Consider the following 26,002-nt stretch of genomic DNA (forward strand, 5'->3'; position numbering starts at 1 on the left):
TGGTTAGATTTGCATGCTTCCAGTGTTGTTTTCCAGCAAAAGCAGCAGAGACGGACCGGATACTGGTGTGGGACTACTTTGTTGTGAGCGCCTTCACGCCTTCCTTCGGGTCGAACTGGGCAACTGAAAGGAGTGATGAGTTCCCACTACTCTTCTTTGATGATACATGTTTGGTCTTGGTTAATTTATATATATATTCACCTCATATAGTTATAGATATACATTTACATGGATAGATATATATACTTACATTTTCAATTTTTTAAAACAACTGAAACATTTTCCTCTTCAATGTCAATTGAATATTTTTTTGTATGATTCACTGCTGTAACTTGTAGCCTACTGTACTTAGTGAATATTTTACATTTCCCCACCCTTTACTAACTTTACGTGCAAAAAAAAGATAATGCCAGGCCAAGTTATTACACACCAGCTAAATAAAAACCATCACAGCACCATGAAAAATATAACAGCAATGAACATTTTATTTAAAGACCATAAACTCACATTGTCTCTCATTCAAAACACATAACTATGACCAAAATATATCCGCTTGAAATGGTTTGAAAGCCATGCTGGATTTTAACATATCAATGTCAAAAGCAATAGACTAGTTGCCTCTAAAGAACCATCTGGCATCTGTCATCCCAGACCCACTCCTCACATTCTAGTTTTCATATCAAGGACCCCAAAAGTGATATGTAAATTGTACCCCCATTTGAGACATGTTGATTGTTAGATCTGATTTAGTTGATAATCCCATAACTGTCTGTAGATGTGGAGATAACAGAGGAGGGAACAGTCATGTGTATAGGCCTGCAGTCCCTCATGGTGCTGATTGATTGAAAACTTTATTAACAGATTGCAGAATGGGTACAATACAGTACAGCTCAATACACACAATTGTTAAGGGGATGCAGACCAGAGAAAGACTTCCGTCTTGTTTACATCAGGGTCCCCCATTTTCAATTCATCATAATCATCATGCTAACTTCTAGTGAAGGAACTATTAGTGACATTTTAATTACCCATTTTTCTGGACTGCACTTTGAGAACCAGTGTCTTAGACCAGTGTGTTAGATGGAGACAGGAAATCATATTTTGGTATTCAGTTATTCCAATTTAGATTTGATCCAACTGAACAGGGATTATCCCCATAAAAACAATGTGTTGGGGTATAGAAACTAATTATCTGATTAAATTCTTCACATCTTTTCCGGCACATTTTTGTATCCCTTACTTTAGAAGTAGCATCTGTAATGCAGTAAAACAGTGACCTCTAGGGCAAAAGAGCCCCGCTTGGTGTTGAATTTTTATATATATATATATATATATATATATATATATATATAAACATTACATATGAAGGGCACCGAACAAGACGCGACCAGGATCTGTGAAACCAAACCAATCACTATAAAGAAAACATATGATGGTACAAGTTATAAAAACAATAATAAAATAAAAGGAAGACCTTCACACCTACAGATACCAAATTTAGAGAAAGGGTCAAAAGTTGAATTACTACAACAATCTTTATAACAGCTGAGCTAACAGAACTGGCAGAAGTCAATGGTACATCTTTCGGATGTCTTCAGGTCAGGGCTGTGACTGTAGGTAGGTTATAGTTGAGTACAGGGTACAGGAGCCTACAGTAGGCCTTTCATTCAGTCAAGGAATGCAGATGACAAATAGGTGAGAGTCCGACAGACACATCTAAGAAATGGTAACAGACCGTACATTAAAAGCTTTGGCAATTAAGGCAAAAACGAATTATGAAGACATCTTCTGACTGTGAAATGGCTTCAGGAGAGACGGTTAAAACCCACGACAGGACACCATATAAAAACATATTTTGATATTATCCTATTCCCCCAGTCCAAGCTAATCCCCCCCCCCCCCATACATTTTTAATCTGTCTGCTATTTTTGATCCCTCCAACATTAGTTTACAATTCCTTCTTCAAAAGGCATACCGAATAACATAGCACAATTAACCAGTTAAAATCCTATTACAGTAAAAATGATAACTAAATTAAAATGTAGAAAATCTATATTGATCGTTACATGCTTGTTAAGTATCTAAAACGATTTACACTAGTTAACTCGTAAAAAGCCATAACACAATAAAGCATGTTTAAAGAAAATTATTGGGTTAGTTTGTGAAACAGGAGCTGCAGAAGCTCTAGTTTATCGCACTGACAAAATGTTAATGTCTGCTCATTTAACTAGATTGTATGTCTTTGTTTTAAAGGACATGCAGTCACGTGACGTGACAAGTAACATTTACATTTACCCCGCCGTGCTGGATGGCAAAAAACAGAGCGTGATACATGCTAGTGGATGTATCCGAATACTACTGTGGGGATGTTTTAGCAAAATGAGCGCAGCGGGCCTAGTTCATACGAACATTTGGACAACAAATAAAAGGCATGATATGTTGCAAAATGTTTGATTATTTAGGATCAAGTTTAGGATCCTCAATGGATAATTTGCCCTAAACCATGATTCAGTCAATATAGAACTGCCAGATAGCCAATCTGCCTGACATAGCATAGCACAACCTGTAACAACAATCGGCGGTGCCATGCTATTGGTCTGACAGGTCATTATGCCGAAACCCGAATAGTTTGAAAAACATCCCATTGGACCGAAAACAAAAGCCTGTTGCTCCGGAAATACACACTCTGAATTTGTTGGAGATCAGCGACTGCTGGCCCTAACTGGTAACTCATACACCAGCTGGCTCTGGAGGCATTAAATAATCTCTCATGGCTCACTTCATGGCTGGTCCGGTGACCAGGATCAAGTTCTGGAAGGCGAGTTAGTATTGATCAGGTAAGGTGAGTTGTACCTTCACATTCCTCTGTTAGGAGCACTATTTCTAACACTTAGCTAGTTATTTAAGCTGTTGCTAGTCACGGGTGGAACTCTTACAGATACTATGTACGTTTGTTATAGTATTTACCTTGTGGCCATGAGGATCTTGTCTTCCTGAAGTAACATTATTCCAATGAGATGCACTTATGTCCCTGGAATGTTGATTGTTGTAAAATCAGGCATTCGAACATTTGAGCATAGTTATAGTCTCCGATTAGGAAACCAAATTAATCTAAATTATCATAATACACACACAATGTAATGGCTTGTTTGCCACCACATGTGCTCCAGTATGGGGCGGTAACAAACATCACATCGTCTGTAAACATCATCTGCACACCCTCTATACACTGCAACAATTTAGTTAAATCACAGACACACCTGCCACACATTATGGAAGCAATCGGTTGATAATCGCTAACATTAATCCATAGTTGCTTCAATCTCATTCTCATCAAGAGGGGGAAAGCTTCCAATGATGGTTTCTTCAGCATCTTCTTTGTCATTTACCACCTTATTTTTGTTGACAGAGCCTTTTGTTGACAAAGCTCTGGCTTTGACAGTACCTGGGGGACGGCCTCTCTTCCTCGGGGAACCATCATTGATGGAAGGTGAGGATGGAGTAGTGGATGACAAACTCTTTCGAAGGTGAGCCCCTTTTTTTGACTCTGCCTTGCGCGGGCGTCCTCTGCCTCTGTGCGGAGTAGGGGCATTTCCCTCTGCAGGATCAACATGTGGGTATTTGCGTGGCCTTCCCAGTGGCTTCCACACTTTTGGCTTATTGACCTCTTCAGTTGGGTACTTCCTTGGCCTTCCTCTTTTAGGCGTCTCTGTTCTGGGTTGACCACGCTTCTTTCCTGTTGTGGTGGGGGCAACCATTTCTTTCCGTGGCGTGCCCACCTTGCTATGCGCCTTATACGATGGAGGTTTCTTGGCAAGCGAGCCTTTTGGTCTGCCTCGACCTCTCTTAAAAGGTTGGGAACCATCTTTTCTTGGTCTTCCCCTCCCTCTTTTGAGTGGCTTGGGACCAGTGCTCTTCTCCCCCACTGGCCTTTGCATCTTCGGCCTACCTCTCCCTTTTTTGGGTGGATCTGGGTTTCTGTTCGATATGTTTACTTCTCTGCTCTCTACCAAACTGGGCTTCTTGTTGACAGAGCCCTTTGGCCGACCCCTCTTCTTGGGTGGACTAGATATACAATAATCCTCATCATCATCGTCATCACTTTCCGCCTTGCGTTTCATGGGGGTGGATCCTTTTGGCCGACCCCTTCCCTTCTTCAGAAGACTGGGACCACCGTTTGATAAGTGTTGACTGGCAACATGCTTGCTAGGTGTTCTTTTGTTCGGAGAACCTTTCGGCCTGCCTCTCTTCCTCTTAGGAGAAGCGTTGTCAGCCCCAGATCCATCTGCACTAATGATCTTCTGTACCAAGTCTGATCCCAGGTCAGTTAAGTTAACCTGCGTCACCCACACCTGCAATTTCTTAGAACCTTTGGGCATACTCTTTGCTGTTTTAGTAGCTGTGAGGCTGTTGTTGGAGCCGTCTGCCCCAGACTCCCCCTCACTACCTCCAGCATCTCCCTGTACCTCCTCTGTCGCCACAATCTCTTCTTCCATACTTTTGCCTTGATGGTGCAGCACCTGTTAATCAGATATGTTGAAAAGGTGAGTGAAAAACTCTAAATTACTACAGTAATCAATTCAATCTTGATTGCAAAAGTACTGGCAGGTAGAATATGCACTTATGCAGTCTTTGGGACAGTGACATATTTAGTTGTTTTGGCTCTGTGCAGACTTTCAGCTTTAACACTTTGAGTGCCACGCCGGGTTTTCCTTTTTACCCCCTTGATGCCACGGTCCACTTCAATGTTAACATTAATATCGCCTAATCTATGTTTTAAATTATGGCTATGTGTCTAATCTGCCCGTCGCTTATCAAAGACTACTTTTCCAGTCAGTGCTGTCAAGGCAGATTGGTTTTTTATCGCTTCATTTCCGTTTCAGAGCATTTAGAAAACCACCCGTTTTGAGATAAAAAACAGTTCATTCTGGACCATTCTATGATAATCGTCTTTTACTGGAATATTCCAGAACGTTGATATTCGTCGGCCTATTTATGAATCGTTTTCAAATAAATGCTAGATGATCAATATTATACGTGCACGCAAGCACATTCGGGCCGCGCACGGATAATCGCCGTGTTCATTTCCTCTTGGACTTTTTCAGTGAAACCGAAAGAGCCCATTTCACATAACAGCCTATATCTTCATCAAAATTAGTCTGATTATCCTAACACTGATAACATAGATTCCTTACCTGACATCAGATGGTATCCAACTGGTATATTCCAATTCCTGATCACCATTCGAAAAAATCGATAAGTGTATGGATCCAACGTGATACAGTAGTACACATGATTCCGCGGGGCTGAGAGGCTCCAGAATGAACTGTGGTAACCCCGGCTGGATCAGTGGACTGGAAAATGTGGAGTACCGGATTTTTTCCCCCATCCATTTTCATTGAGTCCATTCCAAAATCCCTTTTGTCATCTGGGAGACGATAGGGGGCGCTTTTTTCCACATATGATCGCCGGCGGCGCTCGGGTATACTCGGGTAGGCTCGCGTGACGCAATATGATTTCAGATCGCTAAAAAAAAAAAAAAAAATCCGAGAAATCTCGTGAGTGGCTTTCAACATAACTATCGGAAACCCGAGATATCGTGTGGCAGTGAAAGTGTTAAAAGAGTAACTAAAGACAGTAATTTTGCTGCCCTAGTGGTTGATTGGCAGACTTTGATAGACCAGTGCATTTAGTCGCTCTTCATCAACTTGTAAATGTATCATGTGACCAAGTTGTATATACATGATAATATCGTTTGGGTGCGCTAGTTAGGTCAGAAAGTCAGGACCAATCTCACCCAAACAAGCAGATGGCAGAGGACAACATTTATTTCATGTTACAGGAGGTTTCCTCAACCTTCGGGCATCCTGGTATGTCAATATCATATTTCTGATGATGTCTGATTGATTGATTGAAAACTTTATTAACAGATTGCAGAATGGGTACAATACAGTACGGCTCGATACAAACAACTGCTAAGAGGATGCAGACCAGACATAAGTCTCATGATATTACATGTTCATAAATGTCAATGATACATCACAACTCTTAAACTCTGGTATCATGGTACAGATACAACAGACACTCGCCATGGACGGTCGCAAATCTCTGGGCTCCAGCAACAACTCCAACAACAACTCCAGCAACAACTCTAAACAACGGGGAAAACCAACAAGGTTTTTCATAAATTATCATCTTCCTACTATGGATTACAATTACTTTAATTCACCAAGGAAGCTAAAACAAACGGAATTGGATAAAAGAGAAATCAGAAGAGAAAGAGAAAGCGGTAGACACAATGACTTTTACCTCCTCGACGGCTCAGAGCATAAACATCTGTCCGTTGGAACTGCAGCTATCCACGGGTTCCTAACGGCAAATCCGGAGCGGAAGAAAATGCCCCCAGCAGGAAAATTAGATCGAAGGACGATAATCATCCTTTATCTACTCCTCGCGGGAGATATTAAATTAAACCCGGGCCCGGTTATCACACGGCTACAACAGCAAGCGATGAATCAGAGGCTCCCACAAATAGCGACGACTGCCGTCGCAATCAAAATCAACAACGCAACCAGTGGTTGCAACAATAGAACCAGTGCTTACCTAACGCCCCTGCCAACGAACTCAAAGCCGACCAGGACAACACGAAACGGCAAGCACCCCGACAACATCACGGTCAAATCGCCGGCTAGCTTAGCCAGCCTCTCCGCCACCCGGACCGCCAGACGCATCTGTAATCAACAACCAGTATGGAGTTGGGTACTACGACTATGCTTGCACCTCATGGTACCAAAGCACCTCAAAGGCGCTAAAAACAAAATTACAAACATCTCAAAACAAACTGGTCAGACTACTGCTTGACCTTACTCTTAGAACCCACCTCACCCCTGCCCACTTTGACAACCTAGGATGGCTTAGAGTAGACGACAGAGTACAGCAACTTGCAATGGGCCTGGTCTACAAGATACACTACACGACCAAGGTACCCATGTACATGTCAAAATACTTCCCAAAGGTCAGTGAATACCACGATCACAACACCAGAGGGAGCTCCACAAATCATGTAAAACCCAGATTCGGCTCAAACAAGGGACTAAACACGTTTCGCAATTATGCCACATCAATGTGGAACGCCCTACCTAAAGCTGTAAAGGAATGTGAATCACTACCCACTTTCAAAAACACTCTCAAAAAACACCTACGTGAGACTGCAATTCGAAACTGGCCCCTACAAATGTCCTAACCTAGTTGTACAGTAAATGACCAAGTAAGGCTTTGTCAGTATTCCAATGTACAGTGTAAAATGTGTGTGTGTCCCCTACCCAACCCCCCCCCACCCCCCCCCACCCCCCCCCCACCTCCAATGTACAGCCCTCACCCAACCCACCCAACCCCACCCCACCCATCCAACCTCCTCCAATGTACAGTTTCTACGCCAAATGTATATACACTCCTTTTCTGGACACTTTTGTATCACAAACAGTACTGTATTTGCAAATCTGATATGTCATAAATGTATAGATGTAGCAGTACTGTCTATCTGTATGTCATGTATGTCATATATGTTATGATGAATTGAAAATGGGGGACCCTGATGTAAACAAGACGAAAGTCTTTCTCTGGTCTGCATCCCCTTAACAATTGTATGTATTGAGCTGTACTGTACTGTACCCATTCTGCAATCTGTTAATAAACTTTTCAATCAATCAATCAATCATAAAATAAAATAAGTATAGCAAGTATAAAATAAAAGTCACATACGTAGGCACAAGTGTTCAGTATACATATGTACAATGTTCAATGCAGAGTAGAAGTAACTGAGTTACCATACAATATACTATACAATATACTATATAGTGCAAAGCAGAAATGGGATGAGGTACAATTTAGGTACAATTTACAGTAAGGTGTAATGAGGTATGGGTTGTAGTGCAAATTCTTTACCAATAAATATAAAGTGTGTTTAGGTGTTCTAAAGTGTGTAAAGTGGGTGCTGCAGTGAGTTGTTTGTTTAAAGTGAGTGTGTGCGTGTGGATGCGTGTGCTGTGAGTGCATTTGATGGTTGTTACATAGTGTTATTGTCAGGGATGCACCGAATGGGAAATTCTTGGCCGAAACCGATACCGAAAATAGAAAACAGTTGGCCAAAAACCGAATGCCGAAAGGCCGAAAATGATTCATATAATAGAATTTTTTTTACCAATGTTGTGGAACATTATGATTATGGAAAAATATACTCAGTGATTAACCGCGACGGGCATATAGTAAATAAGGATATAAAAGCATGTTAAAGACGCATTTATTGGACGCGTTGCGTGCAGAGTTTACAGAGAAACAGCGCGACTCCCGACAGCGCGACATCATCACAACAACACGCGTTAGGTTACAGGTTGTTTCTGTTGTTTCTGTTTCAGTGATATTTTCGGTGAAAAAACTCTTTCGGCCAAAAGCCGAAGGCAATTTTTTGCCATTTTCGGCCGAAAACTTTCGGTGGCCGAAATTTCGGTGCATCCCTAGTTATTGTTCGTTGAGCATCCTGATGGCCTGGGGATAGAAGCTTCTTCCGAGTCTTTCTGTGCTTGCCATGAGACTCCGGTATCGCTTGCCTGACCGCAGCAGTTCAAAGAGGCAGTTGTTTGGGTGGCTGGAGTCTTTGATAATTCTCTTAGCCGTACCCATGCACTGCTTGTTGTAAATGTTCTGGAGAGTGGGAAGCCCCCCTCCAATTGTGCGTTCGGCTGAACGGGCCACTCTCTGTAGTCTGCTACGGTCTTGTGCGGTGCTATTCCCAAAGCAGGAGGTGATATTGCCAGTCAGGATGCTCTCTATTGTACATGAGTAGAAGTTCTTAAGGATCTTCTGACTGACTTGGAACTTCCTTAGGCGCCTGAGGAAGTAGAGGCGTTGTCGTGCCTTCTTCACAACACTGTCAATGTGTGTGGTCCATGTCAAGTCCTCGGATATGTGGACTCCGAGGTACTTAAAACTGTTCACTCTCTCAACCGGTGCCCCGTCGATGCTATGGGGGCTGTAGTCCCTGACCCCCGACCTCCTAAAGTCCACAATCATCTCCTTTGTTTTGCTGACGTTCAGGGAGAGGCTGTTCTCTTGACACCATCCCGCTAGGACCTTGACCTCTTCCAGGTAGGCCCTCTCGTCGTTTGCAGAGATCAGGCCTACCACTACTGTGTTGTCAGCAAATTTGATGATTGTGTTGTTGTTCCGCTGTGCCACACAGTCATGTGTGTACAGGGAGTAGAGGAGGGGACTCAGAACACAGCCCTGGGCCCTATGTTGAGAGTGATGGATGAGGAGGTGCAGTTGCCTGCTCTCACCACCTGGGGTCTGCCCGTCAGGAAGTCCAAGACCCACTGGCAGAGGTCATAGTTCAAGCCCAGGTCCCTGAGCTTGGCTATGAGTTTGGAGGGGACTATGGTATTGAATGCTGAGCTGTAGTCGATGAACAGCATTCTCACATAGTTCCCCTGCCTCTTGTCCAGGTGTGATGCTGCTGTGTGCAGCACATGGGCTATGGCGTCCTCCGTGGACCTGTTGGGGCGGTATGCAAATTGCAGGGGGTCCAGGTTGATGGGGAGGGAGGAGCAGATGTAGCCCTTCACTAGCTTCTCAAAGCACTTCATGGCTATGGAGGTGAGAGCTACAGGGCGGTAGTCGTTGAGGCAAGCAGGCTTGGATTTTTTAGGTACAGGGATGATAGTGGACTTGGGGGGGGTAGGCGGGTGGGTAACTGTACATTGGATTATCGATGAAACCTTACTTGGTCCCAAGAAGAGGGTCTTGTGTATTATTGGGTTTAATACAGGGGTCTCAAACTCAATTTACCTGGGGGCCGCTGGAGGTAGAGTCTGGGCCGCATCAAATATTATATATATATATATATTTTTTTTTTTTTGCTAAATCAACTCTGCCTCTCTTTGTTAACTGTTTGTTATTTAAGAGGAGGTCGGACTCAGCACTGACAGATTTGTGTTCATTGTGCTGCTTTTATAAAGCCTCAAAAATGACGGCTTACAATATTTCATGAAAGCAAAGTGTTTTGTTTGTCTAAGATTTAAAAAGGTTTAAACGTTAGCACTGACAAAGTTGAACAAAGTGCTGTACAAGTTCCACAACATACAAAAACAATTATATATTTAAAAGTAGCGGGCCGCAAAATATCATCCAGCGGGCCGCAATTGGCCCGCGGGCCGCGAGTTTGAGACCCCTGGTTTAATAGGACATTTATTGTACATTGGAGGGGGTTGCGTTAGGACATTTACAGGGGCCAGTTTCGAATTGCAGTCTCTCGTAGGTGCTCTTTGAGAGTGGTTTTGAAAGTGGGTAGTGATTCACATTCCTTTACAGCTGTGGGTAGGGTGTTCCTAGTGATGCACCGATGTGAAAATTGTGGCCGATACCAATAACCGATATTAATATTGCTGTTCTGGCCGATACCGATATTTACTGATGTCGATATCTCTGTATAGAAAACACTTTTTTATGATAATCAAATAAAGAGCTATTTTCCAAAACGCATAATTATTTTACTTTTGTAACTTATTTTCAGAAATGACTGATATTTTGAAACTATTTAAGGCCAAAACATGTAAAAAGATTTTAATTTTATTTTTTTTTAAATATCGGCCCATATCGGCCCTATCTTGATATCGGACCGATACCGATGTGTAAAAAAAACGGCCATATCGGCCGATATTATATCGGCGGCCGATATATCGTGCATCGTGTTCCACATTGATGTGGCATAATTGCAAAACGTGTTTAGTCCCTTGTTTGAGCTGAATCTGGGTTTAACATGATTTGTGGAGCTCCCTCTGGTGTTGTGGTCATGGTATTCACTGACCTTTGGGAAGTATTTTGACATGTACATGGGTACCTTAGTCGTGTAGTGTATCTTGTAGACCAGGCCCATTGCAAGTTGCTGTACTCTGTCGTCTACTCTAAGCCATCCTAGGTTGTCAAAGTGGGCAGGGGTGAGGTGGGTTCTAGGAGTAAGGTCAAGCAGTAGTCTGACTTGTTTGTTTTGAGACGTTTGTAATTTTGTTTTTTATGCCTTTGAGGTGCTTTGGTACCATGAGGTGCAAGCATAGTCGTAGTACCCTTGAAAGAGTGCTCCTGCCAGAGTCTTCAGGGTATTCTTGTTTACCAGAGAGGAGATCCGGTACAAGAATCGAGTTCGTTGGTTGACTTTTTTTTATTACATTGGATGCCATTTTGTCACAGGAAATATTTGCCTCTAGGATGGAACCTAGGTATGTAATTTCATCTTTCCTTGTGACAATATTGTCACCCACTGTAACTGAGAAGCCGTCAGTCTTGCTGAGTTTGTTATTTGAACCGAAGAGAATGGACTCTGTTTTACCCAGGTGTAATGATAGTTTGTTATCAGCGAGCCAGATGCAGGAACAAATTGCAGTCACAAGCTGACGACATCATTTGCATAAATTGGGAACAGTAGCGGTCCTAGTATGCTTCCTTGTGGAACACCACAGCTCACTGGGAGGGCGGGGGGGGGGGGGGGGGATAGGGTACCGTTTACCTCCACCATCTGTTCTCTCCCCTCCAGGTAGGATTGCATCCAGCTCACTGATAGACTATCTAGTCCAGGGGTAGGCAACCTTAGGCACGCGTGCCTGCATAGGCACGCGTGCCTGCATAGGCACGCGGGGGCATTTGCATAGGCACAGGGGGCAGCATTAAAAAATATATATATATATATATATTTTTTTTTTTTGCTTTGAAATATTATAGTGAAATATTTTGCACTGTTGTCGCATTATCTTGTTGAAATCCTCCCACAGGTTCTTTTTACTACCACATATTTAATTGAGACCCTTTATTTGTTTATTATTTCAATTTAGCTGGAAATACATTGCTACATCATTCAGTAACATTTGCAGAGCCTTATAACAAAAACATTATTATGGTCACCATTGTGACCAGTGGGATTAATCAACTAATTTTATTATTTATTTTTCTATTTCATTGAACATTGCACATGTTAAAAGCCATATTTTTTACTCAAAATGTGAGTATTACCAAGTCAACTTGTGTTCTTAAAACAATGACAATAAACATAGTTTTATTAGGTTGAAATAATGTGGTTGTGTACTTATTTTTCTGGATTATTATGGATTGAAAACTGAAAACCTTAATGCACAGTAACTGAACTCAATATTTTGAAGTTCTGGTAACTTATTATTATATATTTTTTACAGTGTAGTCTTGCGATCAATCAAAACTTATTTACACGATATACCTCACATTCACCCTCCATTCACATCCTGGTGTTCTCCTGGTGTTCTCCATTAGGCCTGTAGGTGGAGCTATGACAGCACACGTACAGTACACACACCGATGGTGTGTGATGTGTCCAAAAATGAATGGGCAAATGTGAGTGAAATGGTCGCACTGTATGCAGCTATTTGTCTGCATTGCATCCCCCCCCCCCCAACTCAGGCCCTGTTTAGACGGAAACGCTAGCAGGTGAATCCGCAAAAATATTTTTTCGGATGTGCCTTTCGTTTATACGGAAACGGCGTTTTTACGGGGTGAAACCGCAAAAAAGTGAGACTACCTTCCAGGGTGGAATTCCTAGAAACGCAAAAGCTTTGCGCTCTCGTCTAAACTGTTAAAACGTATAAATCTGATAAAACGATGACGAAAGGGTTGTCACGGCTCTGGTCGCGCGTACTGCTTACGTCACAGGTAGCAGGTATGCGCCAGTAGCCGAGACGTAAACAAAGCAAGTATGTCTGACTTATATCAACGGAGATCACCTGAAGGCTACATTGGCAGTACTTTTAACCCTTTCACTGCCACACGACAGAAGGTTAACCCTTTACTATCACACAACCGGCTGTCGTGTGGCAGTGAAAGGGTTAAATACACAAGAATCTGTCCCGCGACGTGAGTGGACCCACTGTCTGTGAGTGACTCTGCTTTGGTGCAATCACATTCCCCATCCACAGTCTGCGAATCAGAGGCAGAGTAGGGCGGGTCTTCACAGCACGTCATGTGACATATGCGCCAATCGTGTGACAGTGGGGCTCCGTCGTCTCGAGTCGTTACAGCGTCGTCTGCACGCAGAATTCCATCCCAAAACGCTCGTCTAAACGTAAAATTAAAAGTGAAACCGCAAGTTGACTTTTGCGGTTTCTGTTCACAAAACGCTCGTCTAAACGGGGCCTCAGATTTAGGGTTGATAAAACCATCATAATAATATTGTTAATAATAACAATAACGATAATGATGTAATAATGTAAAAATTATCATTAAAAATACCTGATTATGAGAAAAAATATTTACGATGCATGGAATATTGTTGAGGCACACTAGTTACAACTATATTTCAAACAGGCACTCCATGTCAAAAAGGTTGCTGACCCCTGATCTAGTCTATCAGAATGGAGTGATTGACAGTGTCGAAGGCCTTTTGTAGGTCCAGCATGACCATGCCGCAGTATTTGCCCGCGTCCACCTCTTGTTTGATGTGGTCGTTCAAATAGAGAAGGCATGTGTCAGTGGAGTGGGATGTTCTGAAGCCAGATTGGAATCCGCAAGGTACTTTTCGAGCTGTTCGTATAAAAATGTTTCCATGACTTTCGAGATGGAGGTAAGGATAGAAACAGGGCGGTAGTTGCCTGGGTAAATTTTGGGTACGTGTCCCTGTTTTATGGAGAGGTTTATTATGTGTGTGATGACTGGGGTGCTGCTGAGTCTCTGAGGAATTTGGAGGGGATATTGTCATGGCCAGTGGCCTTGTTAGGTTGGAGGGCGCTCAGTTGTTTGAGTACCTCAGCTGTTGTTACCATTTCTAGTTTGAAATAGTCTTTGCGGACCCCTAGTTTATTGTAGTAGGGCTATGATGTGTTCTACCCCAAAATGCCCTAAGTGGGAGGGTAGTTTGTTTACCAGTGTTGTGGCTATGTTTGTGAAGAAAATGTTTAAGTAATTGGCTACATCCAGCTTGTCTGTGATGAGCGTGTTGTCCGTCTTTATGTTTGTTTGAACATCTGGTTTTAAGTTTTTTTTTTACTGCAGCCTAGTTGATTATTGAGTAATTTCCAAAGTTCACATGGTTTGTTTTTGTTTTCCTCAGTTTTGTCATTGATGAAATTCTTTTTTGCAGTTTTGATCATGGAGTTAAAGTAATTTTAAGTGTTTTCCAGTTTGAGTTCAGTCATGTGGGCTTGGAGTTCACTGCTCGTGCTTTTGGTAAGCTTTGACTGACTTTTACGAAACTCAGAGCATTTTTTGTCTTTGTTTCCATAGCGGCCAATATTTCGGAGTGCATACACGGCTCAGCGCGATTTTTTTACCCTGGTGGTTCTTAGGGGGGCCATGTCGTTTAGTATTGTTGAAAATTTGGTTTTGAAACCAAGCCATGTTTCTTAAACCAGTGTACCATTGAGCTCATCTGACCATTCCAGGCTCTCCAGTTCAAGGTTAAAGGCCTCGCTAGAGTAGGTTTTGTGACAGCCAGCCTTTTGTTTTAGCTTTTTGCGGGTACAGAATATCATATAATGATCACTTAACCCGCATGCTATAACCCCTTTATTGGAGATCTTGGACTTGTCAGAGGTCAGGATGAGGTCAATGGTAGTCTGAGTTGATTCACATACACGTGTGGGTTGGGTGATCAGCTGGCTGAGGCCGTGCAAATCACAAAACCTATTGAATGATTTGTAAATCTGGTATGTCATAAATGTAGATGTAGCAGTACTGTCTATCTGTATGTCATATGTTATGATGAATTGAAAATGGGGGACCCTGATGTAAACAAGACAAAAGTATTTCTCTGGTCTGCATCCCCTTAACAATTGTGTATTGAGCTGTACTGTATTGTACCCATTTTGCAATCTGTTAATAAAATTTTCAATCAATCAATGGAACTTGCCCAAGTTCACAGTTCACCACTGGTATTAACCACTTGGTTAACTCCTAAATGTATGACTTTGTGAGTTGAGGAGGACTGGCTGAACACACCATACCTGATTTCATGTTACGGTAATATAAAATATTTCTGAGTAAGTAAAATAAAATTACATCACAGTCGTTTGTTTGGAGGTCTACAGTTAATTTCAGTTTATTTTAATTTGCCTGGCTGTGATATGAAGCAAGCAATTGAAGCGGTACATATACACAGCTGTGAATGAGCCAAATGAGACTCGGACATCATCAGAAATATGACGTTGTGACATACTGGGATATTTAAAAGTTGATCAAACCACCTGCATCAAGAATTGTTGAATGGTCTGGCTAATTCGGCTGCCTTTGATATGATTGGTGCTGACTTTACCGTAACTAGCACACCAGAACGCTATAACCTCGTCTATACGACTTGGTTACATGATCAATTTACGACTTTGAGGACTAACCGAACGTTGCATAGGCCATGTCTATTTATTTGAAAAGACTACTGCATGGCGGGAGGTGTAGCTAGCAAGCCTATGCAACATTAATTATAGTTACAGACACAGTCAATAACTCAATTTAGTTATAGGCAATGCTTAAAAAAAAAATAATAATACAATTAAAGAAATGTTGCACACTATTCATGCAGCAATACATAATAACCCGCTTCCATCCAGCCGTGGAAACATAATTTCCCAGGTAATAGTCTGCGCCATAATCGACGACCATGGAATGGTACATGTTACATTAAACAGAGTAAGATCGTACCTTTAAAAGTCTTCTGTAAGATGTGTGGCTAATTTTTTCTATATAGCATTATCGTTTATTTCACAGTATGTAGACTGAAATCCAGCTTTCATTATTGTTATGCTGGCGGCTTAAACTTCTTCCGGTAGTCCCGTCAAGGTCTTTAGAACAAAGGTCTAGTGGTGGACGTCACATTTTACGACACCGAACGGGGTCCAAATTATATGTATGCGTCGCGAACTCAAATCAAAATTAATGGAACGTTTTCATCGTTGGTCCCAGTCTAGGATAATAATAATAAAAAAAAACATTCAGCGCTACAATGACGTTAGTTATTTATTTCCGCATCGGTGACCAAACCTTGGAACCGTGACGGACACGTACTCGCCCCCCCCCCCCCTTAAGCTCTAGTTGGGTAAACTTCGAAAAACTAAAAAATCTAATATTTTTTCCGTCTCTATTTTAGGTTAAGATGGGGCGTAGTAGTTAGGTTTATAAACGTTTAGGCGACAACTAGGACGAGATCCGGCGTTACTGATTAGTCCAGTTCAGGAACCACGATAGAGCGTGGGGGAAATAACACATCTCCTTTAGATTTCTAATTGATTGATTGATTGAAAAGTTTATTAACAGATTGCAGATTGGGTACAGTACAGCTCAATACATACAATTGTTAAGAGGATGCAGACCTGAGAAAGACTTTCGTCTTGTTTCCATCAGGGTCCCCCATTTTCAATTCATCATACACAACAGACTAGTACGGCTAGTATACTTGCAGCCTCCCACCGGTTACAGAAAAAAACGGGGCGTAGGAAAGTGCCATCATCAATATTTTCACAGTTGTAATTGTATTGTCTCATAATATCAATGTGCATTTAATGCATTTCTCCCCAGATAGTTAGAATTATTAAACTAAAATGTACTCACAAATTCGATTGAAACCGGTAATTGGTTTCCATTATTTTTTGTAAACCCCTGGAAACCACATATTGTAATCTGAAATAAAATCTTCATTTAGAGATATTCTTTAATCAAATAAGCCACGTGCATTATTGTTTCAGACAGGGAAATGTGGCATACATACATGAAGCTGTGATGGGCCTACAATCAAAGTAACGTTGTACAACCGACATACTTTATCATAGTTCCTCACATTGTAATAAGACTGGTGCAGCTGGTTGCAAATGTATTCAGGACAGGAGCAATGTTAATGTCTCCCTGCACTAAAACAAGCTGGATTCTGATGTATTCAAAAGCAATGTTAATGTCTCCCTACACTAAAACAAGCTGGATTCTGATTTATTCAAAAGCAATGTTAATGTCTCCCTACACTAAAACAAGCTGGATTCTGATGTATTCAAAAGCAATGTTAATGTCTCCCTACACTAAAACAAGCTGGATTCTGATTTATTCAGAAGCAACATTAATGTCTCCCAGCACTAAAAGCTGAATTATGTTGTCAGTTATGCAAACTTTTCAGTTTTTTTTCTTGAACTGAATGTTCAGATAATAATAACTGGACTTTGGAGAAGTCTTTATTTGGCATGCAGGCAGACACACATGCGATGGGCGGCACACACACACATGCAGTTAGTTGGGTCGCCGATGCGATGAGTCTCTGCACTTGACCCATCCCGTCGTCCTTCCCCCCAAGGGCAGCCGGGAGCAGATAGGGCGAGGGGCCGTGCCCCGGGGACCAATCCAAGTGCTCCTGTCAGTCTTCGCCAGGGACGCGACAGCGATCTGTTGTTGTGAACAGTGTGTTGGTTTCATGACCCCTAACTTTAAGGACCACGAAACACATTCAAAACCCAATGTATTTAATTGAAAAAAAGAAAAGAAAAAAAAGATGAAAGTGATTCTTTTTCTTAATTCCTGAAAAGTTTAGCCTTTGGGAGATATAAGGTTTCCTTTTATTTCCTCAGAAAGACCCTGCTGTCATGTAATTTGCATCAATCTGACAGGATGCATATTATGGTATTCTCACAATGTTATTCCTACCAATATGGTGCAACGCCACAGCTCACTGGCCACTGCCATTGAATGATAAACACACGTTTGTTCTTGCCTACTAACATGTCTGCAATGGACGACTGAATACTATGAATTTCAATCAGAGGTTTGTATCAGATAGGTAATACATCAGTTTTCCCAAAGAACACACAGTGTCATAGAAGGCATTCATCGTGTCTTTTATTGAATACATATAATAATAAGTGTTGTGCCTGTGGACTACCACAAAGGGCAGAGTTGCTAAGTTAAGCGAATTAATTACTGAGCGAGTTGGTGACGTTGACAATGTCTTATGACTGTATTGTTATTTCAATATATATATATATAAATAATCTAATTAGTGTATATACTTGCAGGCACAATTGCACAACCCTGGCCTATTTTATAATTATATTATACTGTGCGTCTATTTAAATTTAGTTTATATTCCATTTTATTTTAGTCTATCCTTTATTTTATTCTACCATAATTGTCTGTACGTTATAATGTCACACCAAACTACCAAATCAAATTCCTTGTATGTGTAAACTACTTGGCAATAATAGACCTTTCTGATTCTGATGAGGTGCTTCAAGTCTAAAAAGGTGTTATCTATACATGGCTGATCAGGCTCGCCAATAAGTGGGGCTGCTGTTGGATTTCTGGGGCCTAGCTGCTAGGGGGTGTATGGGGCGAGCATGTAGGCATGTTTGTGTTCAGGCCTGTCCTTGATCATTATGCTAAGCGCAGTGGGGAAACGTGATGACAGGATATGAATGAGTAGTGTTCAAATTAGGGCTGTAGGAATTCTTAGTCGACTAATAGTTATGGAATTTGTAAACTAATTGATTAGTTCAACAACCTGTAAAATTGTGTTTCCCACATGCGATGACATCTTTAAATCTAGCGCTTACCAGAGAGGTGTTTATTAGAATGGGAAAATGCATAAAATTAAAAGCAAAGTTTCGTTCAGCTAAGACCAGATCAGCAAATGAATCGGCTGAGAGGGCGCATCCCTAGTTAACATACAGGTCTGTGGTATTTAGGCTGGGTGAAGTTGTTTTGACTGAGACAGATCCGAGACCAAGGCACTGAAGGCAGTGACTGAAAAGTCCTCAGTACCGACACAATCAGACAGAAGCTACTAACCATACTACGCTCAGTATCTACACAATCACAGAAGCTACTAACCCTACTACCCTTATCTACACAATCAGACAGAAGCTACTAACCCTACTACCCTCAATACCTACACAATCACAGAAGCTACTAACCCTACTACCCTCAGTACACAATCAGACAGAAGCTACTAACCCTACTACCCCCAGTACACAATCAGACAGAAGCTACTAACCCTACTACCCTCAGTACACACAATCAGACAGAAGCTACTAACCCTACTGACCTCAGTACCTACACGATCAGACAGAAGCTACTAACCCTGCTACCCTCAGTACCAACACAATCAGACAGAAGCTACTAACCACACTATGCTTTTACAAACTACTGTTCAGTCTGTGAAAAAGTTCAGTTTTTCTCCAGCACCAGATAAAAAAAATCCCATTGCATGTTACTGGTGTCAACAGTAGCAATATGCAGCATGCGTTGGGCATCAACAGACCACAAACCATTAATCTACTTGCACTTGAAGGGCAGATTGTCGGAATGAGGGAAATTAAGTGACACCTTTTATTGTAATACTGCACTGCATGGGAGTAAATAGATCCACTTCCTGAAAGTGAGCATACTAAATAGGGGTTTCACATAGGATGCGATTTGAGCTGGACCCACTGCTAGGTTCAGAGCACATCTGGAGAGAAGAAAATGTGTGGGGTTTTCAAGAGTAGAGTATAACGTTAGTAGATAACATAACCTACATTGCATTGTTTAAACATACCTGGCAATGTGCATTTGGTTTGAAATGTGTTTGTAGAAATTCAGGCTACCAGGCTGGCTGCCTGCCTTTCGTTCGTTTCTAGACGCTGCCCAAGAAACCCTTCAGCTACCCAGTGCACTGGTCCCTAATGACTGGTCTGTTTGGTCTGCAGTTTGGAGGACAAAATGGTTTAGAGTAAAAGTCAGATGTTTAATTACTACTGCAACTTTATTGAACTACAAAGTTATGGCAAGTGTCATCTTTAGGATGTCTTCAGGTCAGGGCTGTGACTGTAGGTTATAGTTGAGTACAGGGTACAGGAGCCTACAGTAGGCCTTTCATTCAGTCAAGGAATGCAGATGACAAATAGGTGAGAGTCCGACAGACACATCTAAGAAATGGTAACTGACTGTACATTCAAAGCTTTGGCAATTAAGGCAAAACAAAAACAAATTATGAAGACATCTTCCGACTGTGAAATGGCTTCAGGAGAGATAATTAAAACCCATGACAGCACATTATACAGACATCAAACAGATTGCAATATTATCCTCTTCCCCCTCCCAAGCTACCCCCCCCCCCCCCCCAAAAACACATTTAAAAATAACTAAATTAAAATGTGGAAAATCTGCATGAACCTATACATGCTTGTTTAGCATCACTAATATATATATATAAAAAAAAACGTTACATTAGAGAATATGAAGCATAAAAAAAATACATAAAAGGGCATCCGGGTAGCGCAGCGGACTAAGCATCTGTCTACCACCACATAGCCAGTGGGATAGAATCTGGCTGTTGTGTCTCCAGCTTGGCCGACCGTCCATACTAACACAATTGGCAGTGTTAGCGGGTGGGAAGCCGGCGTGGGTGGGTCCTGGTCGTTGTAAACAGCGACTCCTACAGTTCGGTCGGGGCACCTGCACAGCAAGGGAAGGATCTAGGAGAGGCAGTGTAACCTTCCACACGTTACACTCTCCCAGTGAGAGTCCGCGCTGCCAGGTGAAAAGAAGCGGTGGTCTGGCTACACATGTGTCGGAGGAAGCATGCGATGGTCTCCGCGCTCCCAGCAATTGTACCGGAAGGGGATTGGCATAACAACTAACATTTGGATGGGAGAAAAACGGAAAAAGAAGGGGGGGAAAGACAAAAAAAAAATAAAAAATTCATTGAAGGCATTAAAACATCAAAAGCATGTTGAAAGAAAATAAACAGGTTAGTTTGGATAACAGGAGCTGCAGAAGCTCGAGCCTACTGACGTTAAACATGTCTGCCCATTTCACTAGACTGTAGTTTGTTGTTTTAATAGCAACTAGATGCATCGTTTCTCATCTGTGCTATGCAAGTTCTTTATATACTGCAAAATCAGTCACCCTGCCACCTTACGAGAGCAATCAATGACCAGATTGCCAACATTAATCTGCTTCAGCGCATATCTCATTCTCATCAAGAGGGCTGCAGCCAGGATAGTTGACAATTTCTTTGAGTATCTTCATCATTCTCCTGGTGAGTTGTACCTTCACATTCCTGTTAGCCACATAAAGAGCACTATTTCTAACACTTAGCTAGTTATTTAAGCTGTTGCTAGTCACGGGGTGGAACTCTTACAGATACTATGTACGTTTGTTATAGTATTTACCTTGTGGCCATGAGGATCTTGTCTTCCTGAAGTAACATTATGATATTATGAGATGCACTTATGTCCCTGGAATGTTGATTGTTGTAAAATCAGGCATTCGAACATTTGAGCGTAGTTATAGTCTCCGATTAGGAAACCAAATTAATCTAAATTATCATAATACACACAATGTAATGGCTTGTTTGCCACCACATGTGTTCCAGTATGGGGAGGTAACAAACATCACATCGTCTGTAAACATCATCTGCACACCCTCTATACACTGCAACAATTTAGTTAAATCACAGACACACCTGCCACACATTATGGAAGCAATCGGTTGATAATCGCTAACATTAATCCATAGTTGCTTCAATCTCATTCTCATCAAGAGGGGGAAAGCCTCCAATGATGGTTTCTTCAGCATCTTCTTTGTCATTTACCACCTTATTTTCGTTGACAGAGCCTTTTGTTGACAAAGCTCTGGCTTTGACAGTACCTGGGGGACGGCCTCTCTTCCTCGGGGAACCATCATTGATGGAAGGTGAGGATGGAGTAGTGGATGATAAACTCTTTCGAAGGTGAGCCCCTTTTTTTGACTTCTTGAAAGTACCTGGGGGACGGCCTCTGCCTCGAGTAGGGGCATCGCTCTCTGTAGGATTTTTTGACTCCTTGAAAGGACCTGGGGGACGGCCTCTCTTCCTCGGGGAACCATCATTGATGGAAGGTGAGGATGGAGTATTGGATGATAAACTCTTTCGAAGGTGAGCCCCTTTTTTTGACTTCTTGAAAGTACCTGGGGGACGGCCTCTGCCTCGAGTAGGGGCATCGCTCTCTGTAGGATTGACCTCTTCACCTGACGATAAAGGGTACTTCCTTGGCCTGCCTCTCCCTTTTTTGGGTGGATCTGGGTTTCCGTTGGATATGTTTACTTCTCTGTTCTTTACCAAACTGGGCTTCTTGTTGACAGAGCCCTTTGGCCGACCCCTCTTCTTGGGTGGACCATTAATACAATAATCCTCGTCATCATCGTCATCACTTTCCGCCTTGCCTTTCATGGGGGTGGATCCTTTTGGCCGACCCCTCTTCTTGGGTGGACTAGAACTACAATAATCATCGTCATCATCGTCATCACTTTCCGCCTTGCGATTCATGGGGGTGGATCTTTTTGGCCGACCCCTCTTCTTGGGTGGACTAGAACTACAATAATCCTCGTCATCATCGTCATCACTTTCCGCCTTGCGTTTCATGGGGGTGGATCTTTTTGGCCGACCCCTCCTCTTGGGTGGACTAGAAATAGAAATACAATAATCCTTGTCATCATCGTCATCACTTTCCGCCTTGCGTTTCATGGCGGTGGATCCTTTTGGCCGACCCCTTCCCTTCTTCAGAGTACTGGGACCACCGTTTGATAAGTGTTGACTGGCAACATGCTTGCTAGGTGTTCTTTTCTTTGTAGAACCTTTCGGCCTGCCTCTCTTCCTCTTAGGAGAAGCGTCGTCAGCCCCAGATCCATCTTCACTAATGACCTTCTGCACCAAATTTGATCCCAGGTCAGTTAAGTTAACATGCGTCACCCACACTTGTAATTCCCTAGAACCTTTGAGCATACTCCTTGCTCTTTTAGTAGGCGTGAGGCTGTTGTTGGAGCCATCTGCCCCAGACTCCCCCTCACTACCTCCAGCATCTCCCTGTATCTCCTCTGTCGCCACAATCTCTTCTTCCATACTTTTGCCTTGATGGTGCAGCACCTGTTAATCAGATATGTTGAAAAGGTGAGTGAAAAACTCTAAATTACTACAGTAATCAATTCAATCTTGATTGCAAAAGTACTGGCAGGTAGAATATGCAGTCTTTGGGACAGTGACACATTTAGTTGTTTTGGCTCTGTGCAGACATTCAGCTTTAAAAGAGACAAAATAAAACTAAAGAGTCATTTTGCTGCCCTAGTGGTTGATTGGCAGACTTTGATAAACCAGTGCATTTAGTCGCTCTTCATCAACTTGTAAATGTATCATGTGACCAAGTTGTATACAAGATAATATCGTTTGGGTGCGCTAGTTAGGTCAGAAAGTCAGGACCAATCTCACCCAAACAAGCAGATTTAGACAGAGGACAACATTTATTTCATGTTACAGGAGGTTTCCTCAACCTTCGGGCATCCTGGTATGTCAATATCATATTTCTGATGATGTCTGATTGATTAAAAACTTTATTAACAGATTTCAGAATGGGTACAATACAGTACAGCTCGATACAAACAACTGCTAAGAGGATGCAGACCAGACATAAGTCTCATGATATTACATGTTCATAAATGTCAATGATACATCACAACTCTTAAACTCTGGTATCATGGAACTTGCCCAAGTTCACCACTGGTATTAACCACTTGGTTAACTCAAATGTATGACTTTGTGAGTTGAGGAGGACTGGCTGAACACACCATACCTGATTTCATGTTACGGTAATATAAAATATTTCTGAGTAAGTAAAATAAAATTACATCACAGTCGTTTGTTGGGAGGTCTAAAGTTAATTTCAGTTTATTTTTATTTGCCTGGCTGTAATATGAAGCAAGCAATTGTAGCGGTATATACACAGCTGTGAATGAGCTAAATGAGACTCAGACATCATCAGAAATATGACGTTGTGACATACTGGGATATTTTAAAAAAGTTGATCAAACCACCTGCATCAAGAATTGTTGAATGATCTGGCTAATTCGGCTGCCTTTGATATGATTGGTCCTGACTGATGAATTGAAAATGGGGGACCCTGATGTAAACAAGACGAAAGTCTCTCTGGTCTGCATCCCCTTAACAATTGGGAATAAAGTCGTAAATTGATCATGTAACCAAGTGGTATAGACAAGGTTATAGCGTTCTGGTGTGCTAGTTACGGTAAAGTCTTTGATTGAAAACGATATTAACAGATTGCAGAATGGGTACAGTACAGCTCAACAATACATACCATTGTTGGGATCATCCCTATGTTCCCCGGGTTCTATGTTCCCCGCTTTGATTGATTGAAACAAGGCGGACATTAATAATTAATAAAATAAAATTTTATAAAATGTTCAATCTATTAATCAATCAAAGCGGGGAACATAGAACCCGGGAACATAGGGATGATCCCAACAATGGTATGTATTGTTGAGCTGTACTGTACCCATTCTGCAATCTGTTAATATCGTTTTCAATCAAAGACTTTACCGTAACTAGCACACCAGAACGCTATAACCTCGTCTATACGACTTGGTTACATGATCAATTTACGACTTTATTCTCGAAGTCAACTTTCCTGTCTTTTTAACTTTCTGTCTAAGTGCATGTCTATGGCTTGGGGGGGAAACATGCACTTAGAATCACCAGAAAAGCTTGCGAAATAGTTAAATGCCATGTTGACCTAAAAAAATTCGAAACAAATTATAAGAAAAGGTTATGAAATTAACAAGAATGTGCTCAAATATGTAATAAAACCGGAGCTCAACGCATTCATTTGATCGTAGAAATCCGCTTGTTTCCCCCAATACCAAGATGGCGGAGGTCTCATGACGCCTACGGAACGTTGCATAGGCCATGTCTATTTATTTGAAAAGACTACTGCATGGCGGGAGGTGTAGCTAGCAAGCCTATGCAACATTAAGTATAGTTACAGACAGTCAAGAACTCAATTTAGTTATAGGCAATGCTTTAAAAAAAACATACATACAATTAAAGAAATGTTGCACACTATTCATGCAGTCGCAAGTAGTACTGAAAAGCAATACATAATAACCCGCTTCCATCCAGCCGTGGAAACATAATTTCCCAGGTAATAGTCTGCGCCATAATCGACGGACATGGAATGGTACATGTTACATTAAACAGAGTAAGATCGTACCTTTTAAAAGTCTTCTGTAAGATGTGTGGCAATTTTTTTTCTATATAGCATAGTTTATTTCACAGTATGTAGACTGAAATCCAGCTTTTTGTTGTGCTGGCGGCTTAAACTTCTTCCGGTAGTCCCGTCAACAGCGCGCGCTCTGTGGTAGAGAAACTTCCGTACTTTCCGCCAATCAGCGCGCGCTCTGTGGCTGCCACAGCGCCCCGTGTGGGGATTCTCCGGAGCTGCAGCTGGACGCTATTGGAGTCTTTAGAACAAAGGTCTAGTGGTGGACGTCACATTTTACGACACCGAACAACGGGGTCCAAATTATATGTATGTTAGTATGCGACCTCAAATCTAAATTAATGGAACGTTTTCATCGTTGGTCCAAGTCTATGATAATAATTTAAAAAAACATTCAGCTACAATGAAGTTAGTTATTTATTTCCACATCGGTGACCAAAACTTGGAACAGTGACGGGCACGTACCCCCCCCCCCCACTTAAGCTCTAGTTGGGTAAACTTCGAAAAACAAACAAAAATCCCGAGTTACTCTTAAAAAAGAGAGTAAATTTGACGAAGAAACTGTACATTGGATTATCGACGAACCCTTACTTGGTCCCAAGAAGAGGGTCTCGTCGTGTATTAATATTGGGTTAGGAATGAATGAAAACTTTATTTAACAGATTGCAGAATGGGTACAATACAGTACGGCTCAATACACACAATTGTTAAGGGGATGCAGACCAGAGAAAGACGTTTGTCTTGTTTACATCAGGGTTCCCCATTTTCAATTCATAGTGACATTTATGACATACACAACATACATGACATTTATGGCATAGGGACATACATTGATTGATTGAAAACTGTATTAACAGATTGCAGAATGGGTACAGTACAGCTCAATACATACAATTGTTAAGGGGATGCAGACCAGAGAAAGACTTTCGTCTTGTTTACAT

At 41.8% G+C, this 26,002-nt stretch overlaps 2 protein-coding genes across 2 annotated transcripts; both read right to left on the reverse strand.

The window, feature by feature from the left end:
- Positions 1-460: 460 nt before the first annotated feature.
- Positions 461-15,955, reverse strand: LOC311227151 (uncharacterized protein). Its single transcript, XM_084312690.1, has 2 exons — positions 15,703-15,955; positions 461-4,520 (listed from the first exon to the last, which is right to left on the reverse strand). Exon 2 carries the CDS (start codon positions 4,494-4,496, stop codon positions 3,303-3,305), a length of 1,194 nt encoding a protein of 397 aa, XP_084168816.1. The 5' UTR covers positions 4,497-4,520; positions 15,703-15,955; the 3' UTR covers positions 461-3,302.
- A 4,196-nt stretch (positions 15,956-20,151) lies between these two features.
- Positions 20,152-25,190, reverse strand: LOC311226302 (uncharacterized protein). Its single transcript, XM_084311718.1, has 2 exons — positions 25,053-25,190; positions 20,152-22,918 (listed from the first exon to the last, which is right to left on the reverse strand). Exon 2 carries the CDS (start codon positions 22,892-22,894, stop codon positions 21,524-21,526), a length of 1,371 nt encoding a protein of 456 aa, XP_084167844.1. The 5' UTR covers positions 22,895-22,918; positions 25,053-25,190; the 3' UTR covers positions 20,152-21,523.
- Positions 25,191-26,002: the final 812 nt, after the last annotated feature.

Source organism: Notolepis coatsorum (assembly GCF_963971535.1).
Source record: "Notolepis coatsorum genome assembly, chromosome: 4".
In the NCBI taxonomy this organism is placed as follows: domain Eukaryota; kingdom Metazoa; phylum Chordata; class Actinopteri; order Aulopiformes; family Paralepididae; genus Notolepis; species Notolepis coatsorum.

Excerpts from the sequence above, each read along its gene's own strand:
- LOC311227151 (XM_084312690.1), bottom strand. The coding sequence starts at position 4,496 with ATGGAAGAAGAGATTGTGGCGACAGAGGAGGTACAGGGAGATGCTGGA.
- LOC311226302 (XM_084311718.1), bottom strand. The coding sequence starts at position 22,894 with ATGGAAGAAGAGATTGTGGCGACAGAGGAGATACAGGGAGATGCTGGA.